General features: G+C 47.8%; 1 protein-coding gene across 1 annotated transcript; it reads left to right on the forward strand.

Annotated features, from left to right (window-relative positions):
* The first annotated feature begins 10,527 nt into the window (after nt 1–10,527).
* LOC101782605 (cyclin-D4-2) lies at nt 10,528–13,532 on the forward strand. Its single transcript, XM_004973650.3, has 6 exons — nt 10,528–11,161; nt 11,808–11,894; nt 11,984–12,082; nt 12,184–12,385; nt 12,479–12,591; nt 12,825–13,532. The coding sequence occupies exons 1-6, from the start codon at nt 10,844–10,846 to the stop codon at nt 13,089–13,091; spliced, it is 1,086 nt and encodes a 361-aa protein (XP_004973707.1). The 5' UTR covers nt 10,528–10,843; the 3' UTR covers nt 13,092–13,532.
* The last annotated feature ends 5,982 nt before the right edge of the window (nt 13,533–19,514 follow it).

A 19,514-nucleotide genomic window follows, 5' to 3' on the forward strand; every position in this document is an offset into this window, starting at 1 on the left:
CCGGTATAACAGTACGTCCTTCCCAAATGCATATCCAACTCATAATCACCGTATAAGTCATGAGGAGTTTCAACCTATAGTGACATGTGAACTAACTAGTCAAAACATTTGTGTTATGTATGAAAATATATTTTTTACATGCACTATGAAACATTTATGTTCAGGTGTAGAAGTTTGAAATAATTTTGAACTCATTTAGTAAGTATTTAAATTATTTGAAATTTGGTGAAAACTCTATGATGGTGGGTGCTTAATGACACCGACATCTATGCTGGTGGACGTTAATGTCACCCGCCAGCACTAATGCCTCCCTATAAAGGCTGGGGGAGCGCCTGAAATTTTCTAACTCTCGGCGTGAAATCTAAAACACGCTGTCAGGTTGCCAAAATTTCGCACCGCATTTTCCACCGCACCTCCACTTCTCCAGTGCCACTGTGCTTCGTCTCCACCGCTGGCCTGTGACCTCGCGCCGCCGGCCTCGCCCTCCGCTCCCCCCGAGCACCGCCGTCCGCCGGCACTCCATCTCCACCGCCGGCTGCACCCCCTTCTTCCTCTCCACCACCGGCCCTCCCCCGACCCATGAGCTCGCACCACCAACCCAGCCCCTCCGCTCCTCCCTGCCGGCCCCGCCCCTCCGCTCCTCCCCGACGGCCCCGCCCCTCCGCTCCTCCTCGACGTCGCCGCGGCCGCCGAGAGGCACCACGCCGCCTCTTCCCCGTGCGTCGCAGCTCCTCCCCGAGGCCACGCCGCCGCTCCGTGATGCTGCGCCGGCACTCCTCCCCGAGCGCCTCCTCCTCCGCGATCGCCAGGGCGGTGCCTCCTCCTCTAGCGCCGCCGCTTTTCCTCGAAGGCGCCGCTCGTCCCAAAGCCCACACCGACGCGCTGCCGCTGGTCCTCCTTGAGGCCTCCGCGCCTCTTCCTCTTCCCCGAACTGAAGCGCCTCTTCCTCTCCCCGATCTCAAGTGGTTGGTTTTTTCTCACGCAAATATAATTACTAGATTGCATATTATTGTAGAAAAGAAAATGTAATAATAAATTTGGTGTATAAATATTTATTGATATGCATAAATTCATGAATTATAAATATGTATAAATTGATGATATTGATATGTATAAATCTATAAATAATTTTTAATTACAAGTATTACAATTTTGCATATTAAGAGTGATGACAACAATTAGAACAATGTTGAATCCTCCGAGGAGGATTCGGATTCTGACGATGATTGTGGACCGAATTCTACTCCACCTAAGTACGAACCAAGCCAACCTAGGTCTAGCAGGCATTTAGATGAAGATGACCCTGAATACGATCTAGCCGCGGATCATCAGGTACCTGCATGCACATTCATATACTAGCTAGTGATATGTATGTTGTTCACATGAAGATGATAAACTTCAACTATTGTTTTCTCTATAGAACGATGAGCAATCCTCGGTGCATTCCCTGCCGCGACATCGTAGAACATCTACATTGCATGAAGAGGATGTAGTTGCCTCTGCACTACAACCTTCGGCTACTATTTTTTCTAGTAGTAATCCGAAAAGGAAATGTGTGGAACGAAACATGACAGATATTGCTAAAGGTGAGCCCTCATAAAGGTACTCTCGTAATAGAAAAGCTTGGCGCTAAAGGTGAGCCCATATTACCTAAAGGGATATCTATTAGGTTTCGAAATATATGTGGAGCTATTGTCAGGGATAAATTGCAGCCCTGGATCATGACTAGTAATTGGAAGAAGATTCCTACCACTACAAAGGATGTATTGTGGGCCCCAGTGAAAAAAAGGTTCACTTTTCCTGAAGGTTAAGAGAAATTCGCAAGAAACTTTGCCGAGGGCCTCCTTGGGAGATGTTTCAGGAATTGGAGGTCTACTCTTAATAAAGAATATGTACAGAAAGGAAAGAATGTTAGGGATGACTTCGGTAAGATTCCTACAGACATGTGGGAAGAGTTCAAACAACAGAAGAACACACCGAAACCAAAAGCACCGAGCGAAGAAAATACCACGAAGGCTATGAAAGCCGCTGAGAACCCCCATCGCTTGGGTGTGGGAGGGTACAATGCCAATATCGCTAAATGGAGGAGAGAGGAAGAAGAACAGAGGAGAGCTAGTTTACCGGATATGTTTGCAGGCTTGGATGAGCACAGCAAGAATTGGGTAGTAGCTCGAATTTCGGCTGTAACACCCGATGACAAGGTTAAATTCAAACACCACTCAACAGAGATAATTTACGAGAGGTTGGCACAGCTCGCCAAGGCGCAAAAGAAGGGTCTTTTCAGGCCCAACAGGGAGAAAGATCAGCTAACCGCCACGATCGGAACCGCGGAGCACTCTGGGCATGTTCGAGGGATGTCATCAATATTGCCCTAGGGTAAAGCCTTGCCCAACAACCAAGCAAGCTATAGGAAGCACGATCATTATAAGAAAAACCTTAAAGACAAGATGAGAGAAATCACCAAGCAGGAGTTCTTAGAGTTCTTGACCAACCATGCTACTTACCCAACGATGGCTGACCTGACAATATCCGATGGTCAACGATAGGCAGAACCAACCATGCTACTTGCCCAGATAGAATTCGTTGCTCCGAGTAGTGCTGTCTCCATTGCAAACATGAGGTATCCCGTTGATGACATACAAGTGGATACACCATGCAGGGTTGTTATACCTTATGGAATGAAACAAAATAAGTTTTGAGAGGTCGCAACCGGCATGGCAGTAATGGGTTATATGTTCCCAAAGGCACCCCTTCCAGAATACGCTTGGGTGCAAGTTGTTATGGTGTCGAATGAGTCGCGCGAGGTAGATATCTCTACTAACGAGGGGACTAAGTTTTTCGGTGATGCGATGAACCAGTACATACTGTGTCATCACGGAGATTTCATTCTGAATGCACCGCCGGAAACCTCACAGCCGAGCCAAGAACTACCCCTTCCAGATTCAAATGTTGACACAGAGCAGCCAACGTTGTCACATGTGCAGGGAGCTAACAATGAGGATGAGTGGCCAATGCTATCACCTATCCTAAAAGCTCTCGATGAGTATGATGGGACAACAGCATAGAAGGCGATGAGCGGGTAGATGATCTAGAAGTTAATGATCCAACATTATCTTCACCAACATCTCCACCTCCCAAGAGGCTAGCGATACCTCGTATGGTCAGCGGATATGATCAAAAGGCTTCATTAGCAGATGTTACAAGTTTTTAAAAGGCTTCATCTTTCGGTGAAAAATATGTAACTTGCAGCACCTCTCAGCAAAAGGAAAAAGATCAAAACATCAATTTCTTAGCATCAGATGAGGTCCCAATGGATATGAGCATGGCAAACCATTCTTGTATCGCTGGGATCTGCTGGAGGGCCCATGGGAACTGAATAAGATGCATGGATGGATCATGAATGCAATGAAGCAAGGCATTCAAGAAATCACCGCACATGTCCCATCTAAGATTTTCCTTGGCGTTCTACTGTACCAGATTGTGATTGATTTCGAGGATTTGCACAGACTTTGCCATCGACAACACCTCAATGTGAATCTCATATCTGTATGGTGCTTGTAAGTCCACATGTGCCACATACATGAGTTTTAAATACATACATATTTAATGTCAAGTACCTGAGCAGCCTATTCTGTAGGATGCAATGGAGAGAGGAAGAATTGACGCAGGCAGGTTCAAGGTAGCGTACCTTGACCCAGCACGAATAAGCGAGCTAGAGCACAAGCTCAAAATGAAGGAAACAATCAAAGCACAAAATAGAAGCAACAGAGACACAGGTGGAGAAAGATGACATGAAAAAAGCCCATAGAGAAGAAATACACAAGTGCCCGTATACATTGCAAAAGTAATGCGGAAAAGGGCTAACAAGGATTATATCAGGGCTCCTTACGATTTTTAGTAAGCTAGTTTTAATTACTATATATATATTAGGTGCTATTTAATGCCATCTATAATATAAATTATTTTAGTATAATGCAGAGATCATTGGATTTGCATCATGATTTTACCTAAGCTAGGAGAAGTAGTGGTCCTTGACTCAGCCAGCTATCATAGAGAAAGGTACAAGGATTTCATAGGCATTACATGAAAGTAAGACATTCCTTGGCGGTACTTATATGCATGTTGACATTCTATGCACCTAATTTATATTACTATCTCTTATCTGTATATCCTCAAAGCACGTACAAGCTATACATACTAAAAGGCGGGTCCCACAATCCAAAAAGGACGAAAGCTATGAAAATAATATATCATAAATATGTAAGAACATAAAACTTGCTTTTTTCATATACTGTAGACTTTTCATTAATAACAACTCATCACTGTATCATTTTTCTATTTGTTTGCAGTGCCACAAGCAACCTCCCAGGCTCCGTCCTATGTGGATATTATGTGTGCGAGTTCATCAGAAATAATGGGAGGTATCGAACAAATCCTGCAGACGTATGTCTCTTATACACTGCCATGTGCTAACTTCCTAATGGTAATACATCCTAATCTTCATTTACTGTATACCTGCAGATGCCTACCATTGACAGTAACTATAGCAAGATCGAAGACAAACAAATCGACAACATTTGCATGGACATGGCGAGGTTCATCCTACATGAGATCTTTCATGAGAATGAAGCATTCTTTGATAAGCATGGCGTGTTGATGACGTACGAGTGCACAAATCTTCGTAGATGTGTGTGGTAGTTTTAATATTAGCGTGGCAAAGAACAACTCTATTCCAAATGTTGGATTTTTAATAATGTGAATTATCTATTATGTACGATGCAATTTTTAATAATGTGAATTATTTATTATTCAAGTTTGTTGTTATGTGGTTGGAGATACATATTTGAATTTGGCGGCTAAAAACTGGCGGGAAATAGAAATAATAAATAATTCATGGGAAATAATATATTGAATGGGAAAATACATTTTCCTGGTGGATAGCATAAGCATCCGCTAGCACAGAAACCATCTGTGCTGGCGGGTGATGTAACAACACCGTCGGCACAGAAAGCATCTTTGCTGGCGGGTGGCTAACATCACCCGCCAGCAGAGAGCTTTCTGTGCTAGCGGGCAAGCACCCACTAGCACAGACGGCATCTGTGCTGGCTCAAGGTTGCTGGCGGGTGCGATACCCGTCAGCACAAAGCTGTTCTAGCTGCCAGCATAAAGTTTTTCTGGCATAGTGAGCTGCGCGTCATGTTCTTCCGTACCCTAAGTTTCCACCCTAAGAGTTGTTGCCACTGGTTTTTGACTAGAGCCAACCGTTGTGGATAAGGTTCTGACACAGCCGATGAAGGAAAGAGAAAGGGTCTGTTGACCAAGCAGCGTTGACCAATACCCACCACGAGCAACCAGGATCCGGAAGCCGATAGAAGACCAAGAAGGGTTCGATCCGAGGTGAAATCGACTCCACTAAACATGGGAAATCCTAGAGATTTATCTTTAGTAGTTTTTAGAAGTAGATGTAATAGTTAATGTCGTAATCGACTAGGTTCTAGCTTGCTCCAGGCTATAAATAGAAGCCCATGAGCTTTGTAACGAAGAATAATCAATCAATCAATACAACCTTTTGGCGCTACACCGCCAAAACCCTAGGAGTAGGAGTAAAATAGATTCGATGAGTTCCTTCTATCGCGCAGGGCTGCATCGGTTTCGATCTCAGGCGGTCATTAGTACCTCTATCAGAACTTTCTAAGTTAAGTCTTATATTTTGATATTCGGTTGTGTGGCTAGTTATCGAGTTATCTTAGATTGCAAGTAGAACTTTCTAGGCTTTGTCCAATATTTTGCTTGTCTTCGACGTTGCTCACAGTTATCGAGTTTGCTTAGATCTATCTAGGTTGTCTTTATGAGCTCCTTGGTTGTTCCTAAGCGCTCACAGTTATCAAACGGCTTAGATCTTGACCTGTTTAAACGTTCACTAGTTATCTGATCGTATCGGCCGATTAAATCTTGCATGCTTTTATTACTTCATATATGCTAAGTCTGATAGATCCTTACCCTTGCCCCTCGTATTGCTAACCGTCAGGCCTTTGACGTTAGCACGCTACTGTTGAGAGCCGATGCTTCGGTCGGATCTTATCCTTTTTCTCATGGAAGCATGATAACGTCATTGAGCCGATAGGTGCACGTATGAGGCCTTGCTGCCACGAGCATGTTTGGTTGGGTTAATGGGCTGAAGTTAATGCCCTCTCACCGTGTTACCTCTAAGTTCAATTACACGGTTATGACATTAATTAGGTTTCTATTAGCTTGATCAGCTTGTAAGCGGTAGGCAAGAAGTTCTTGTTTGTTGTGTTCTAATCTTTTAGTTAATAGATTGATGCCAGTGCCTTCTCATTCATGTTACCTTGTTTAAACAAGTTCAATTACACTTATCAAGATATTAACTAGATCTGTTAGCCTACCTGATGTGCTCATGGTTAACAAGGGCTCCCTTTTATTGCTGTTGTTTATAATGCTTTATCTTAGCACACCTTGCATCTTTGAGAGCTGATTTGGAGCATGCACTGGAGTTAAGCAGATCTTCCAGATCCTCCGTGTTATTCAACTTAGAAATCTGAAGTCCAGATTTTGCGTCCAAGAGTAGTAGCAAATCAAGAGCTCGATTGGACAATGGGACAAGAACCTTAATGGCCAGATCGCAATCGAAGTGCAAGGAGTTAAGCTAGTGGTGGTTTATTACAGGATCCCATTAAATGCTCGTCGTTACTACCGGTTTCCTTTTTGCAAGACGCTCGTGTATTACAAAGTCTTGCTTTGTTGATCTATATAAATATACGTACTCTTATTTGTTGTCAAATTTAAAAGTATTTTTCCTTTGATTAATCATATGGCAATAGCAATATCTGTCGTGCTTTGTTTTTTCTTATGATACAGGAGGAGCATAGCCCGGTTATATATTAATTAAAGAAGGAAACTGTACAGTGTTAAAAGAAAAAACAGAAAAGAAACATTTCAAAAATATTACAACGTGTTGGCCAGCCATAATTCTATTCATGCATTTTCAATATATATACATGCATTTTATTATTGATGATGGTCCATTTTTTTAAAAAAAATAACACACACGAATCCTAAAGCGTCCGTATTTTCAATTGGAGGAATTAGCAGTCAAATCCAGAAAAAAACAAATAGATGATCCAATATAATGTGAAATATTTAGGTACAGAGCCAACAGACACGTGACAGACCCAGCCAGAGGTTGACTATACCACTCGAACACTCTCACGACCCATCGGTCAGTAAGCTGCAGCAAGAAACGACCGTGCCCGGAGACCCCTCCGATCCGACTGCTCATCCATCCATGCTCCATCACTAGCTAGTTCACTACTGCACGTGTACGTACGTTACGGGCCGGCAGGTTCTTGCGCGACCGGACTAGAGAGCTCGTACTGCGTACATACGCAGGGCAGGGCCATCCCCAGCGCCAGAGAGATAACAAGACGACACACGTACACGCTCTGCCCTCGCGGGAATAGACCGTCGCCCAACATGTGACACCTAACCCCCATGCACGTACGTGTTACGTCGTACGCGTACAGTAGGCGATAACACATGCATGAAGGGCATGGACCGCGCGGTCCACCCCGCGACGTGCCGAGGTAGAGGTACGTACGTGAACAGCCCTCGTACCGTCCTATACGTCGCCTGGGAAGGAAGCAGCCCATGCCGGCTACGCCAGCCAGGTTGTACGTGCGCGAGGCCGGTGAGAAGCTAGCGGGGTAAAAACACGGTCGATGGAGCGAGCGAGACTGGACAGAGTCACGGAGATGACCGCGCTGGTCTGCGCCCACGAGCCACGGGCTCGGTCTCCATCGTTACGGGGGACGCGCGAGAGCGCGACGCGGACATGTGTGGTCGATGTGGGCAGGACAGGCAGCAGGGCGCACCATCGCATCGGCCAGCGCGGGCATGCGTGCGCGGAGGAGGAATACGTACGGCGAAGTGCCGAGGGCGCGGGGTCGCCGGAGCAAAAATCATCTTGCCTTCCGTTAGCCGGCGACGGCGAGATGGCGCTGCTGCTGCTGTGCTACAGCCTACACAGCCCATGGCCGGAGCCGGCAATCATGCCGGGATGATAAGATTAGCACGGCAGATCGCTTCGATCGTCCACCCCGCAAAGCAGCACCTGATCGATGACGCTTGATTAGCACGTTGTACGTAGTACGTAATCCGTTAAGGGCCGAAAGTAGCCGTACTCCGTTTCCCGTTTTTACGTTGCGTTATTGCTGGATGCTGGCTGATTGAGACGACGGTCAAGATTTGCAGAGGGTTAATCACCGGGACTAAATGGCCTGTCTCTACCAACCGTCAGGACGCAGGTACTCCTGTTCCTGTACACAGGGTCTGAGATGCAACGCAGTTCATCATCAGTGACTGACGATGCTCCGATCCCAACCAAGATTACACGCCCTAGCTTATTAGTAGCTTATCCGCAGGCAGCGACAGAGCAATCAATCGACGATACAGGGTGTTTGGTTCGAGGAACGAGGTAGTTGGTCATCTTCTCATTCCATACTTTCTTGTTTGGTTCATGAAATAGAATGAGTTTTGATCCATCACCAATTTATTCTAATATGAGTAATGTGACTATTCCATTAAATTTGAGGAATGAACCTCTGATGCACTGCCTCATCTAGAATGGAACGATTGTTCAAACCAACGCCCCCTTGCACAACACGTACGTACGGCTACTACATCAGGCACCGAGAGCAATAACGTTAGCGTATACATACTCTCCTCGATCCAACAGCTTCATGACGCTGTTTGATGTGCGCGCGCGGTTCGCGAAGCCAACGCAAGCAGTGCCTCGAGAGAGTTAACACGCTAGGGCCGTGCAGGCGCGCGCGTTAACTCCGGCGACAACCAACATAAAAACTGTCGATTCGTATCGCCGTCCTCCGCTCGCGTGCAGGATCTGTGCTCGACCGGTACGAAATGTACCGTGCTCCTGTACCGTTTCATGACGCTAATTGTCCCGCGCATAGTGTACGGGGGCTTTGGTAGCCTTATCTCCTATTAACTCCGTAGAACGTACGTGCGTCGATCTTCATTATGGAGGGGAAACAATCATGCTGCATTTGTTTTGAGAACCTCATAAAGATCTCCGTAGCACTGCTTCAGAGCAGCGTCTGTGTGATTCCAGAGGCCCAGATCAACAAACTTGTCACCACCATTGATCTCAAAGTGATTCCTTCATTCGTCCTCTCTCTCTTTTTTTTTAAAAAAACAAAAGTGATTCCTTCCTCTCCTCCAACAACGAGTTCCACCAAGCGACTTGGTTCCTGAGCAAACAAAGCCAACGAGGTGTATTGGTTCCGAGCAATCACAGCCAGCTAAACTTCGACAGGCGATGGCGCCGATTACTTCCTGCGCTGGCCACATGACATTATCGACACCTCTGTATCCCTCGTGTGAGGCTTCCACGGCATGGCTGCAACTGCGGAAAGTTTAGCCGCACATTTACCATCAAATAGGGGTTAGGGATTGAATTGATTTGCTTCTATTGTGGTATACATCGACGATGATTATTGTGGTTAGGGCTTGAAAGGTGATCACTATGGAGGGTCTATTGATAATGAAGGTTTAGTTTAGGATGTCTTACATTACCTAATGGAAGAGCTACATTTACTATCAATTTTTAATGTGGATTAAATCTAACAACCTCTCACATTAAGACTTAGATATTTTCGATAGCATAGAAGTCTTGCCCATCTTGCCTTTACGAGGTCCGCTGGAGCTCACGATCGTGACCAAAAATAAATCTCGGGTCTAACTCAATCCAAAATACTGCTTGACAATTGAGAATTGTTCCCACCTTATAACATTTGCTTCTTCACCGTCAATTTTTGGTGTGGAACTAGACCCAACAAAAAAAACTATTAGAAAACGATTTTATTTTGGTCAAAATGTTTCTATGGAATACAACGGTGAGTGATACGGTTCTCCTTGTACTACTAGAGATCATACATGTCAAACACGACGTGTGCACTTTTTCTGGTCACGCCATGGGGGCCCCACCTAAGTTGATTAAGTGAGCTCTTGGTGAGCCAAAAAAAAACCTTACAGGTTTTTACGGTATTGAAGCAAAATAGGCTATCTAGGGAGGAAAATCGTGATCATTTTTAAAGGGCGACATAAGAATTAACGATAGGTAGTCGTTCTGAAAATCTCATTCCCATCTATACTTGGCATGTCTTACTGTTCAACTCAAGTGTTTGGTATTAGATGTGACGTGTTCCAATACAAACATATAGTGTTGATTTGAAATCTACAGCCACCCAAATCAATTTGAACTCGCAGTTCACACCCTGATTCAATTTGGTAAATCCTTGCGAAAGGGCCGCGAGGGTTGTTCATCAACTGGCGCCGTCAACTGCCCCGTCCAATCGCACCCGCCGATCCCCCGATCGGACGGACAGGGCCTCCCGCCGCTTCCCAGCCGCCGGATCCAGCCGCGCGGTCGCCTTTTCCTGCACCCGCCGCGACCGTCCGGCTCCTCCATTCCCGCTCCGGCTGTCCCAATTTCGGCGTACCAACGCGTTCGCTTTCCCGAAATACTCCCCCCTCTTCCCCCGATACAAAGCGCGAGGGCGGGCGCGGCAGCCGCACGGCACAATTGCACCGCACCCTGCCTCCTCCCCCTTCCCCTGTGGCCTTGTCCTTGACCTCTCGGCACTACCGCACCCTGCTCCTCGCTACCCAAACACGCGCACCAGCCGCACCAACAAAGATTACAGGGCGCGCCGGCGTGCCGCAGGAGAGGGAGAGGCGGCCGGTAAAGGCCCAGGCTTTGGCTTGTTGCGGCGGGGTGGGAGTGGGGGTAAACCGATACAGAGCCATGGCTCCGAGCTGCTACGACGTGGCAGCGTCCATGCTGCTCTGCGCCGAGGAGCACAGCAGCATCCTGTGCTTGGATGAGGAGGAGGAAGAGGACGTGGCGGCGGCGGCGGAGTTGCCGGGGAGGAAGAGGGGCCGGTCGCCGGGCTGCGGGGACGGGTTCGGCGCGGATTTGTTCCCGCCGCTGTCGGAGGAATGCGTGGCCGGGCTGGTGGAGCGGGAGACGGAGCACATGCCGAGGTCGGACTACGGCGAGCGGCTGCGCGGCGGCGGCGTCGATCTCTGCGTCCGCCGAGAGGCCGTCGATTGGATTTGGAAGGTGGGTTCTTGATTGATCTGAGTGTCTTTGGCGTGGCTGGACATGGGGGAATGGAAAAAAGGAAACATTTTTCTCATTGCTTTGGATGTTCTAGGAACGCATTCCTTTTCCATGATTACTAATAGTTCTGTTCATTTGGAATAGAAAAGATGCATCTGTTCTTAGTTTCTGCATCCAAATGCAATGCTTGCTCTTGCTTCCACAGAGCAAGATCCTAGATTGTTTCTTCTTCAATCCTCGCAATGCTGAGTGCTTTAATCGTTTGCATTGATCTGTCATGGTCATATGATGCTGGTGTTTAGAGTGCAGCCTTAGTAACTTATGCCAATGATATCACTACTGTGCGTGATTACAGCAAGCACTCTGTTGTAACGGGCCTTGTAGATATGCCGTGACCATTTTTTCCGGGTGAAACTTGGGACCATCTCGGCCAAAGTTGGCCTTTCGTCTGCTTCCTGAATCACGAGATACTGGGATGCACTGTCTGATTCAACATTGTGCTTTTTATATTTTTCGAGAAAAGCATGTCTATTTCTAGAACCACGAAAAATCTTATTTCTTGACAAAGTTCTGAATATAGTTCACGTGAAGTTTCTACGGCTGTGCTTATTTTCCATGTGGTTACTAACTTGTGATCTCTCTGCAGGTCTACGCATACTACAACTTTGGTCCCGTCACTGCCTACTTGGCCGTGAACTACCTTGATCGTTTCCTGTCACGGTACGAGCTGCCGGTAAGAATCACAAGATCACCCTTTTAAGATGAAGTTGCTAATGCTATCAATACCAGTTTGCCAACGTTTGTTGCCGACGTCATTTTCAGGAAGGCAAAGACTGGATGACGCAACTGCTCTCGGTGGCGTGTCTTTCTCTGGCCGCCAAGATGGAGGAAACCTCTGTCCCACAATCTCTGGACCTTCAGGTGGGCAAACTGCCTATAGGCATATTGCAATGCCGATGCACATTGTTCTTATTCATCCGATCATGTTCTTGTTCTAAGCGTGATTGGATTGTGTGAATCAGGTCGGAGATGCGCTGTATGTGTTTGAGGCGAAGACGATCCAGAGAATGGAGCTCCTTGTTCTAAGCACCCTCAATTGGAGGATGCAGGCCGTGACCCCTTTCTCCTACCTGGACTACTTCCTAAACAAGCTCAACGGCGGCGCTCCGGCGCCAAGAAGCTGGCTCCTTCAGTCGGCAGAGCTTATCTTGTGTGTAGCTAGAGGTATGCAACGTCTGATATCATCCGTGAAATCAGTTGCGGATCGCACCATTCGTACTAATCCGATCTGATTGATATGTCTTGTTTGCACGGCAGGCATCGGTTGCATAGGCTTCAGACCTTCTGAGGTCGCCGCCGCCGTCGCAGCTGCCGTGGTCGAAGCAGCGGGCGTCGCAGGCATTGAAAACGCCTGCGCCCATGTCGACAAGGTACATTGACGCACGTCCTCATGCGAACTCATTTCATGCCCTAGTTTGTTCTAGGCAGAGAAAATGCAACGGCACAGTTCGAGATCCACCACATTCATAGCTCAAATCTCGCCGCCGTACTTGCGTAAACGCAGCTCCCGTACAGATGCGTGAAACGCATTTACACCCCGTGTGTCTCTTTGTGTGAGCTCGATCGGCGAGTTATTTAATGTGCTGTTGCCCTGTGGCTGCAGGAGCGGGTGTTGCGGTGCCAGGACGCGATCCAGTCCATGGCGACCCCGGCCATTAACACTGTGCCACCGAAATCTGCAAGCGGCAGCGGCAGGGTATCCCCTGGGCCGCAGAGCCCTGTGGGGGTGCTGGACGCTGGCTGCCTGAGCTACAAGAGCGACGACGACGCCGTGGCAGCGGCGACTGTTGCTTCACATGGGGCCTCGGCCTATGGTTCGGCGACGGCCTCCCCGGTCACCAGCAAGAGGAGAAAAATCACCAGCAGATGATGGATATCTCGCCCTGATCAGTCAAAGTGCGCGCCCAACGATTCAGAGTGAATTGACTAGTCCGCTTTTGGTTTTTTTACCGCGCCAATCATCTTCATGAAGAAAAAGGTCAAATGGTGCTGTTTGCATTGAGACTTGAGAGGAGGAAAGGACAAAGGAGGGCGTTTTTGACATGACGAGAGGGCAAGAAGTTGATGAATAAAGATGTGAGGTGGACAACACCTAAATTGCTGGGCTTTTTGTATGGAGGGGTAGACAGCCAGCACAACCTTGGTGCGCCACAAAGGGCGCCGAATCGTGGCTTTGTTGGAACACAAAGGCCGTGTTTAGTTGGGGAATTTGGGAGGTGCCAAATTACTGTTACAGCACTGTAGCACACTGTAGCGTTTCGTTTGTATTTGTAAATTATTGTCCAAATATTGACTAATTAGGCTCAAAAGATTCGTCTCGCAAAGTACAACAAAACTGTGCAATTAGTTTTTAATTTCATCTACATTTAGTACTCCATGTATGTACCGCAAGTTTGATGTGATGGGGAATCTTCTTTTTGCATAGTGTCAAAGTTGGGAGTTGGGAGTAACTAAACATGGCCAAAGCTGGAGCAGATCGATGAGATGATCAGAATAAAGAGGGTGGTGAAGGGACCAGACCGTAGGCAAGATATACAAGAACTAGGCACTGATGACCTGCCTGTGTTGCAGTATCTGATAAACTGTTTGCGGTAGTTTGTAGTATTCTTTTTTTCATTTCATTGTGAAGAGAAAATGTAGGTGGAGAGGAAAATGTATTTTATGAGGAAAAGAATGTTCATCCAGATGAATAATTAACAAAAATAACCTAAGAAAAGGAAGTGAACAGAACCACATGACAAGGGAAGTAGATTTAGTCCCAGCAATACTAATTAATACCACTAATTAACATTATTAATCATCATTTCTTTTAATTTTATTTTATCTTGGCCTGCCTGCCTATAGTGTTTGACTGCTTGTCCACTTTAAGACCATGGACATTGTTTCTCTACGAATTAAAAGAAGGGGGACCTTGTCAGGAGGAGCATTGGGAACACAAACTTACAATACCAACCAGATCTGTGCTGAGCACCTGTCTCTTTGTTCGAATTAGTAGGAGCTATTGTTAAACTCCACCATCTAAATAATAGTTACATACACAAGGCCACAAGGGGAATCAAGCATCTGAATTCCCATGCTGATTGGATCTGCTTCAGCATATTAGAAATTAGAAATTAGAAAAGCAACACGAATGAAAGATGCTACTCCCAATTTGGGAGTTCTTGCTTCCTCTAGTCTTACACATAAGTCGATTATGATATCAACATGATCTTCAGTGTAGTAGTTTGAATAATAATATCAATGAACATATACGTTTATAGATAAAGGAGTTATAAAATACAACTGTATTTTCTATGACTGAGTATTGCTTAATGGGAGACTGGGCAAGTAGATTTTGAGAAAGTCACTATGGGTAGTGCCTTGTTGGTGACGGACATATCAAATTGGATAAATAACTTACTCTGGATCGCATAATACTACACCAAACCTAGGATTATTTTTTCCTAGATATGTTGTAGTATTTGGATGCTTCACAAAGGAAAGATACAGGAGTCAGGGTGCTTACATTCATGGATGAAACTGGCAGCTAAGAGTTTATTTATTTCTACCCTAATAGCATCAGTGTGATCTTGAGCGAAACAACGAAGCTTCTGCTTGACCAGCCTTGCTGTCTTGCTCAGCTACAAAGAGTGCTTAGCCAGCTCCCACGGGACACCGGGCATATCGGATGATTTCCACGTGAATATGTCCGAATTGTCCCGGAGGACTATTTAGGGGTGAGGTCGGTCCTGATGAGGGCCGTCTTGGAGGGGTCTTTAAGGCTGAGGCTGATCTTCTTGACTTGCGGGTCGGGCTGCAACACCATGGGCGTCGGGTCCACCTATGGGATCGTCAGCTGACTCTGGTCTACCTTTTTGGACTCGGCGAGCATCATGGTGGCGTTGGCCGAGTACTTCAGGGTCTCGACGAGCTGCACTGCTTCCGTGTCGCACTTGTAGGACGTTTCAACATCGCCGAAGATGGAGAGGATGCTGTTTGGAGCTGGCATCATGAGGACAAGGTAGGTATGGTTGGGAATCACCATGAACCTCGCTAGCATTGGCCTGCCAAAGATGGCATGGTAGGAGGTCTTGAAGTTGGCAACCTCGAAGGTGAGGTGCTCAGTGCGGTAGTTGTCGGGTGTGCCGAACGTGACCGGCAGGACGACTCTCCCGATAGGATAGGATCCTTTGCTGGGTACTATACCATAGAACGGGTCTTCGTAGGGGAGGAGCCGCTCAAAGTTGAAGTCCATGCGCTTCAGGGTCTCGATGAAGATGATGTTGAGGCCACTGCCGCCATCGATCAACACCTTGGAGAGGAGGACTCTATCTATGGTGGGCCACACCACCAGCGGGTAAGACCCGGGGTCCGGGATGTGCACACAATGACCTTTCCTGGAGTAGGTTATGGGCATATCCGACCAATGCAGATACTGAACTGGTGTGACGGAGACGAAGTGCACTTCCCGCCTTTGCAATTTGTGCTTGAGATTGCTGTAGAAAGCCTTAGGGCCACCGATGATGATGTTCACCTCCCACTTGGTGCGCTGGAACTCGCCGTTGTCATTGCCAGCGCCCTGGTTGGCGTCAGGGTTGCGTTGGTCATGGTGCTCTTCTTTGCATTGGTCGTCGTGGCGACGGTTGTCGCAGCAGTTATCTTCCTTGCGGTAGTCGTTCCGACGAGGCCGCTTGTATTCTACCAGGACGCCGAGCTCTTTCTTGAGGACCCTGCAGTCCCGAAGATTGTGGTGTGCGTCCTTGTGGAAGGGGCACGGGGCGTTCAGCGTATCATCAAATTCCTCCTGGAGGAAGGTTGTTTGCCTCGCAGGGTCATTTTAGCGAGGACCTCAAGGGCCCTCTTCCGAGGTCGGGAGGGCTCCGGCATCGGCTGGTGCTGGTGGTTTTGATGGGTCAGCGGTTCATCGTCATCATTGTGGCGATTCTTGCCGTCCTGAAATTGGATGTGCTCGGCCTCATCTGTGTCAACGTGAAGGTTGACGATCTGCATCATGTGTCTGACCGTCATGGGAGCGGCCTGGAACTTGGTGTGGAACATCAAGCGGTTCTTGAGGCCGGTGTGAAAGTACCAGATGGCGTTGCGCTCTTCAACACCGGCAAGCCCATTGCGATTGTCGAAGAAGCGGTTAACGTACTCGTGGAGAGTTTCGTTTTCCGCTGGTGTACTTGGCCGAGGTTTTCCATGTTTCCAGGTCGAGTATATGTAGCCTGATAGTTCTAGGTGAACGCTCTGGCGAGCTGTCCCCATGTGTCGATGCAGCCTTGCGGGAGGTTTTCAAGCCATAGGCGAGCTGCGCTACCCATCACCACCGGAAAGTAGGTGGCCGTCTAGTCGTAGGTGCCGTGCGCAGCCTTGACCGCAGTGCAGTATGTCTTCAGCTAGATCTTTGGGTCAGAGCGGACATCATACTTCTCATTGATGGCTGGCTTGAAGGTGGGTGGCCACTGGACAACCCTGAGGTAGGGGGTGAACGCGACAAAACCGTCGATGTCCATGTCGTCGTCTTCCATGAGGTGGTAGTGTACCGGTGGGGCCCTGGGTGTGCACCGTTATCATGTTGGGGTGGATTGTAGGCATCGCTAGGGGTGCTGTAGCGACGGCCGTAATCGTCGAGGCGGCATAGCTCCTCCTCCCAGCGGTTGTGGGCCTCCTACTCCATGTCGTGGTTAGGCTGGTTGCCAACCCCTGGAGCACCGAAGTCGCGGTCGTACTGGGTGCGTCGGTGGAGCTCCACCTCATCCCGCTCCTGGTGACAGTTGTTGAGTTCGCCACGGAGGTCGTGGCAGTCGCGGAGATCGCGATCAGGTTGACGACTAAGCTGACCACGGCGTTCGTCGTCTCCTTGTCCATCACGGCGACTGTTGTCGTGGTGCTATTTATCTGGTCGGTGGTCGTCATCGTTGGGATGGTGGTCATTGCTTTGGGACTGGTCCACCTCCTCTTGAATGGGTTCAAGCCAACCTCCCCTGCGGTGGTCATGATCGGCGCGGCTATGATCAGATTTACTCTGAGTAGTTCGACTTCGGGAGTGCCAGGTAGATGTAGATCTGGAGTGCAACAATCGGCTTCTTGAGCACGCTGGGGCCTGGGCCTTTTCCTCGATCTGGGCGTTAGCATCACGGTGGCGCGCTCGGATCCGCTGCACTTGCTCTGAATCCGGAAGGTTTTCCAGATTGGCTTGGGGTGTGGCGAAGGCGTCGTGGCCGGCTTGTTCTAAGTCGGCCTATAGATTGCGAGCACGCAGGGGGTTAGGACTCCTCTGCCGACCTCCTGCGTCGCCTTGGCCACCATTGTTGATGTCGTTAGGTGCTAGCAAGACGGGCGGTGCGCCGGCCACTGCGGGGGTGGCAAGCGGTTTATGAACTTGCGCGGCTCGTTCCTATTGGCAGCACCTGCCGCGGTCTCGATTCCTCTCATTGCGCCCTTCCTTCTGGGAGGAAGCTTCGCCATCACGAGGAGGTTCGTTGGCGGAGACAACAAAGACTTCCCGGTCAAGTGACGTAGAGCTTCCGTCGTCACCCTCGCCGTAAGGTTTTAGGGTTAGGGCGAAGCAAGGGACCTGGAACTTGCTGCAGTCCGAAAACTGGGTGGGTTCGGGTGGGTCGTCAGATTGGATCTGGAAAGACTGCACAAGTTTTTTTTGAAAACACAGCAGCCGAGTTCTTGATGCCAAAAGGGGCGCAGGGAGAGCCTTGCACTGACCTTCTAGGGTGTAGTGCCATCTCGGAAAGGTTGATGTACTCAATAATGATGTTGTAGATGCGATCTAGCCCCACGATTAGACCGAAGGATGTGGGTGGGCGGGTTGCCGCGAGGATGCGCGGGACCCTCTCTGAGAGAGAGAGGTCGCCGACCTGCTGGGCAAGCGGCGTGCTGATACTCGGGTGAAGACCTTGCTCCGTCAATGCAGGTCCGACAGATGCCGAGCTGGCGGCGGAAACCGAGTCGGTGATGGAGGCGGCGGAGTCGGAATCCAGTGGCATGCTCCCAAAGCGGAGCTGGATCGGATTGGCGAGAAAGTCCTTCATGCTGTTGGGGAAGATGACGCCGAGGCGGGATGCCATCGAACTCGCTAGGGAGGATCTCACAATCACCCGTACCTGGCACGCCAAGTGTCAGATTTAGTGACCGGCAGTTCACTAGGGGGTTACTCAGGTGGTAGATTTGTAGGCGGAGGAGATCGTAAGACCAAGAACTCGAATGGTAACACAAGGACGCAAGGTTTAGACAAGTACGGGTCTCCGAAGAGTAATACCCTATATCTTGTGTTTTGGTAGATTGTATTACTGATCGCAGGTGCAAAGAGTTAACGTGACCTCGGGGGGCGCCCCTGGCAGCCTTATATAGGCTGACGACCTAGAGTTATAATTGGATAGGATCTAATCCTAATCGGTTGTTATATGGAAAGCAATCCGAGTCAGTTTACAACAAATATCTCGTGATATCCGGGCAGAATCCGTTCGTCCGGCCTCCGGACTTGTGCTCCACGTACCTTCATGCCTTGGCCCGCACGACGTGGTCAGGTGGGCCCACCTGTCAGGGCCAACTAGTATCCTGGTCGGTGCGGACTCATGGGTACCCTTATCCCTCAATAGGTAATATAAATGCAAAATTTAAGGTTAAGTTATTTTTTAAGTATTAGTGGTGGGCAATTTAGTTGTAAATTTATGAGGTTATTCTAAATATTATTTATAATGGCATAAGTAGGTAATTTTGATGAAGATTAGGGATTACTTTAATTTATTTTATATAATGGTAGATGTGGGTAATTTTGGTATAGATTTAGGGGTTTACTTTAGTCTATTTTCATAATAGCATTGGTTGGTAATTTTTTTAGAAAACATAATAGATTCAATGACTATGAAGATTTGAGTCTACCGATTGATGGCAAGATGTTTTGCTTTTTTTTTGAGAATTTCTAGAATTTTTTTTCTAGAGTGTCTATCTAGGATACCAGGTGGCTTGACCTGGAGTCTTCAAAAGGAGTCTCCAATTAGTAATAGTAAGATAAGATGCTTTATATGCTTAAAAACGAAAAAAGGGGCATGGCTTTTTTTCAAGGAAAAAGGTGAGGAAAGGGATACTTCACCACTAGATCATTTAAACCTTTTGCTAAAAAATCGAGTTGCGTTTGAAGTGCCTCTTTGGAGCACAAGAATAGGAAAATGTAGTTCCCACATTATATTACAGGAAAGAAGATAATGCAACTCATTAATTCCACCGAACCCACATGTTGTTCTTCTTTTGCAATACGACCTTCAAGGAGGCGCCAAATGTGTGCGCGGATGCTATC

This window comes from Setaria italica, chromosome VI (assembly GCF_000263155.2).
Source record: "Setaria italica strain Yugu1 chromosome VI, Setaria_italica_v2.0, whole genome shotgun sequence".
Classification (NCBI taxonomy): domain Eukaryota; kingdom Viridiplantae; phylum Streptophyta; class Magnoliopsida; order Poales; family Poaceae; genus Setaria; species Setaria italica.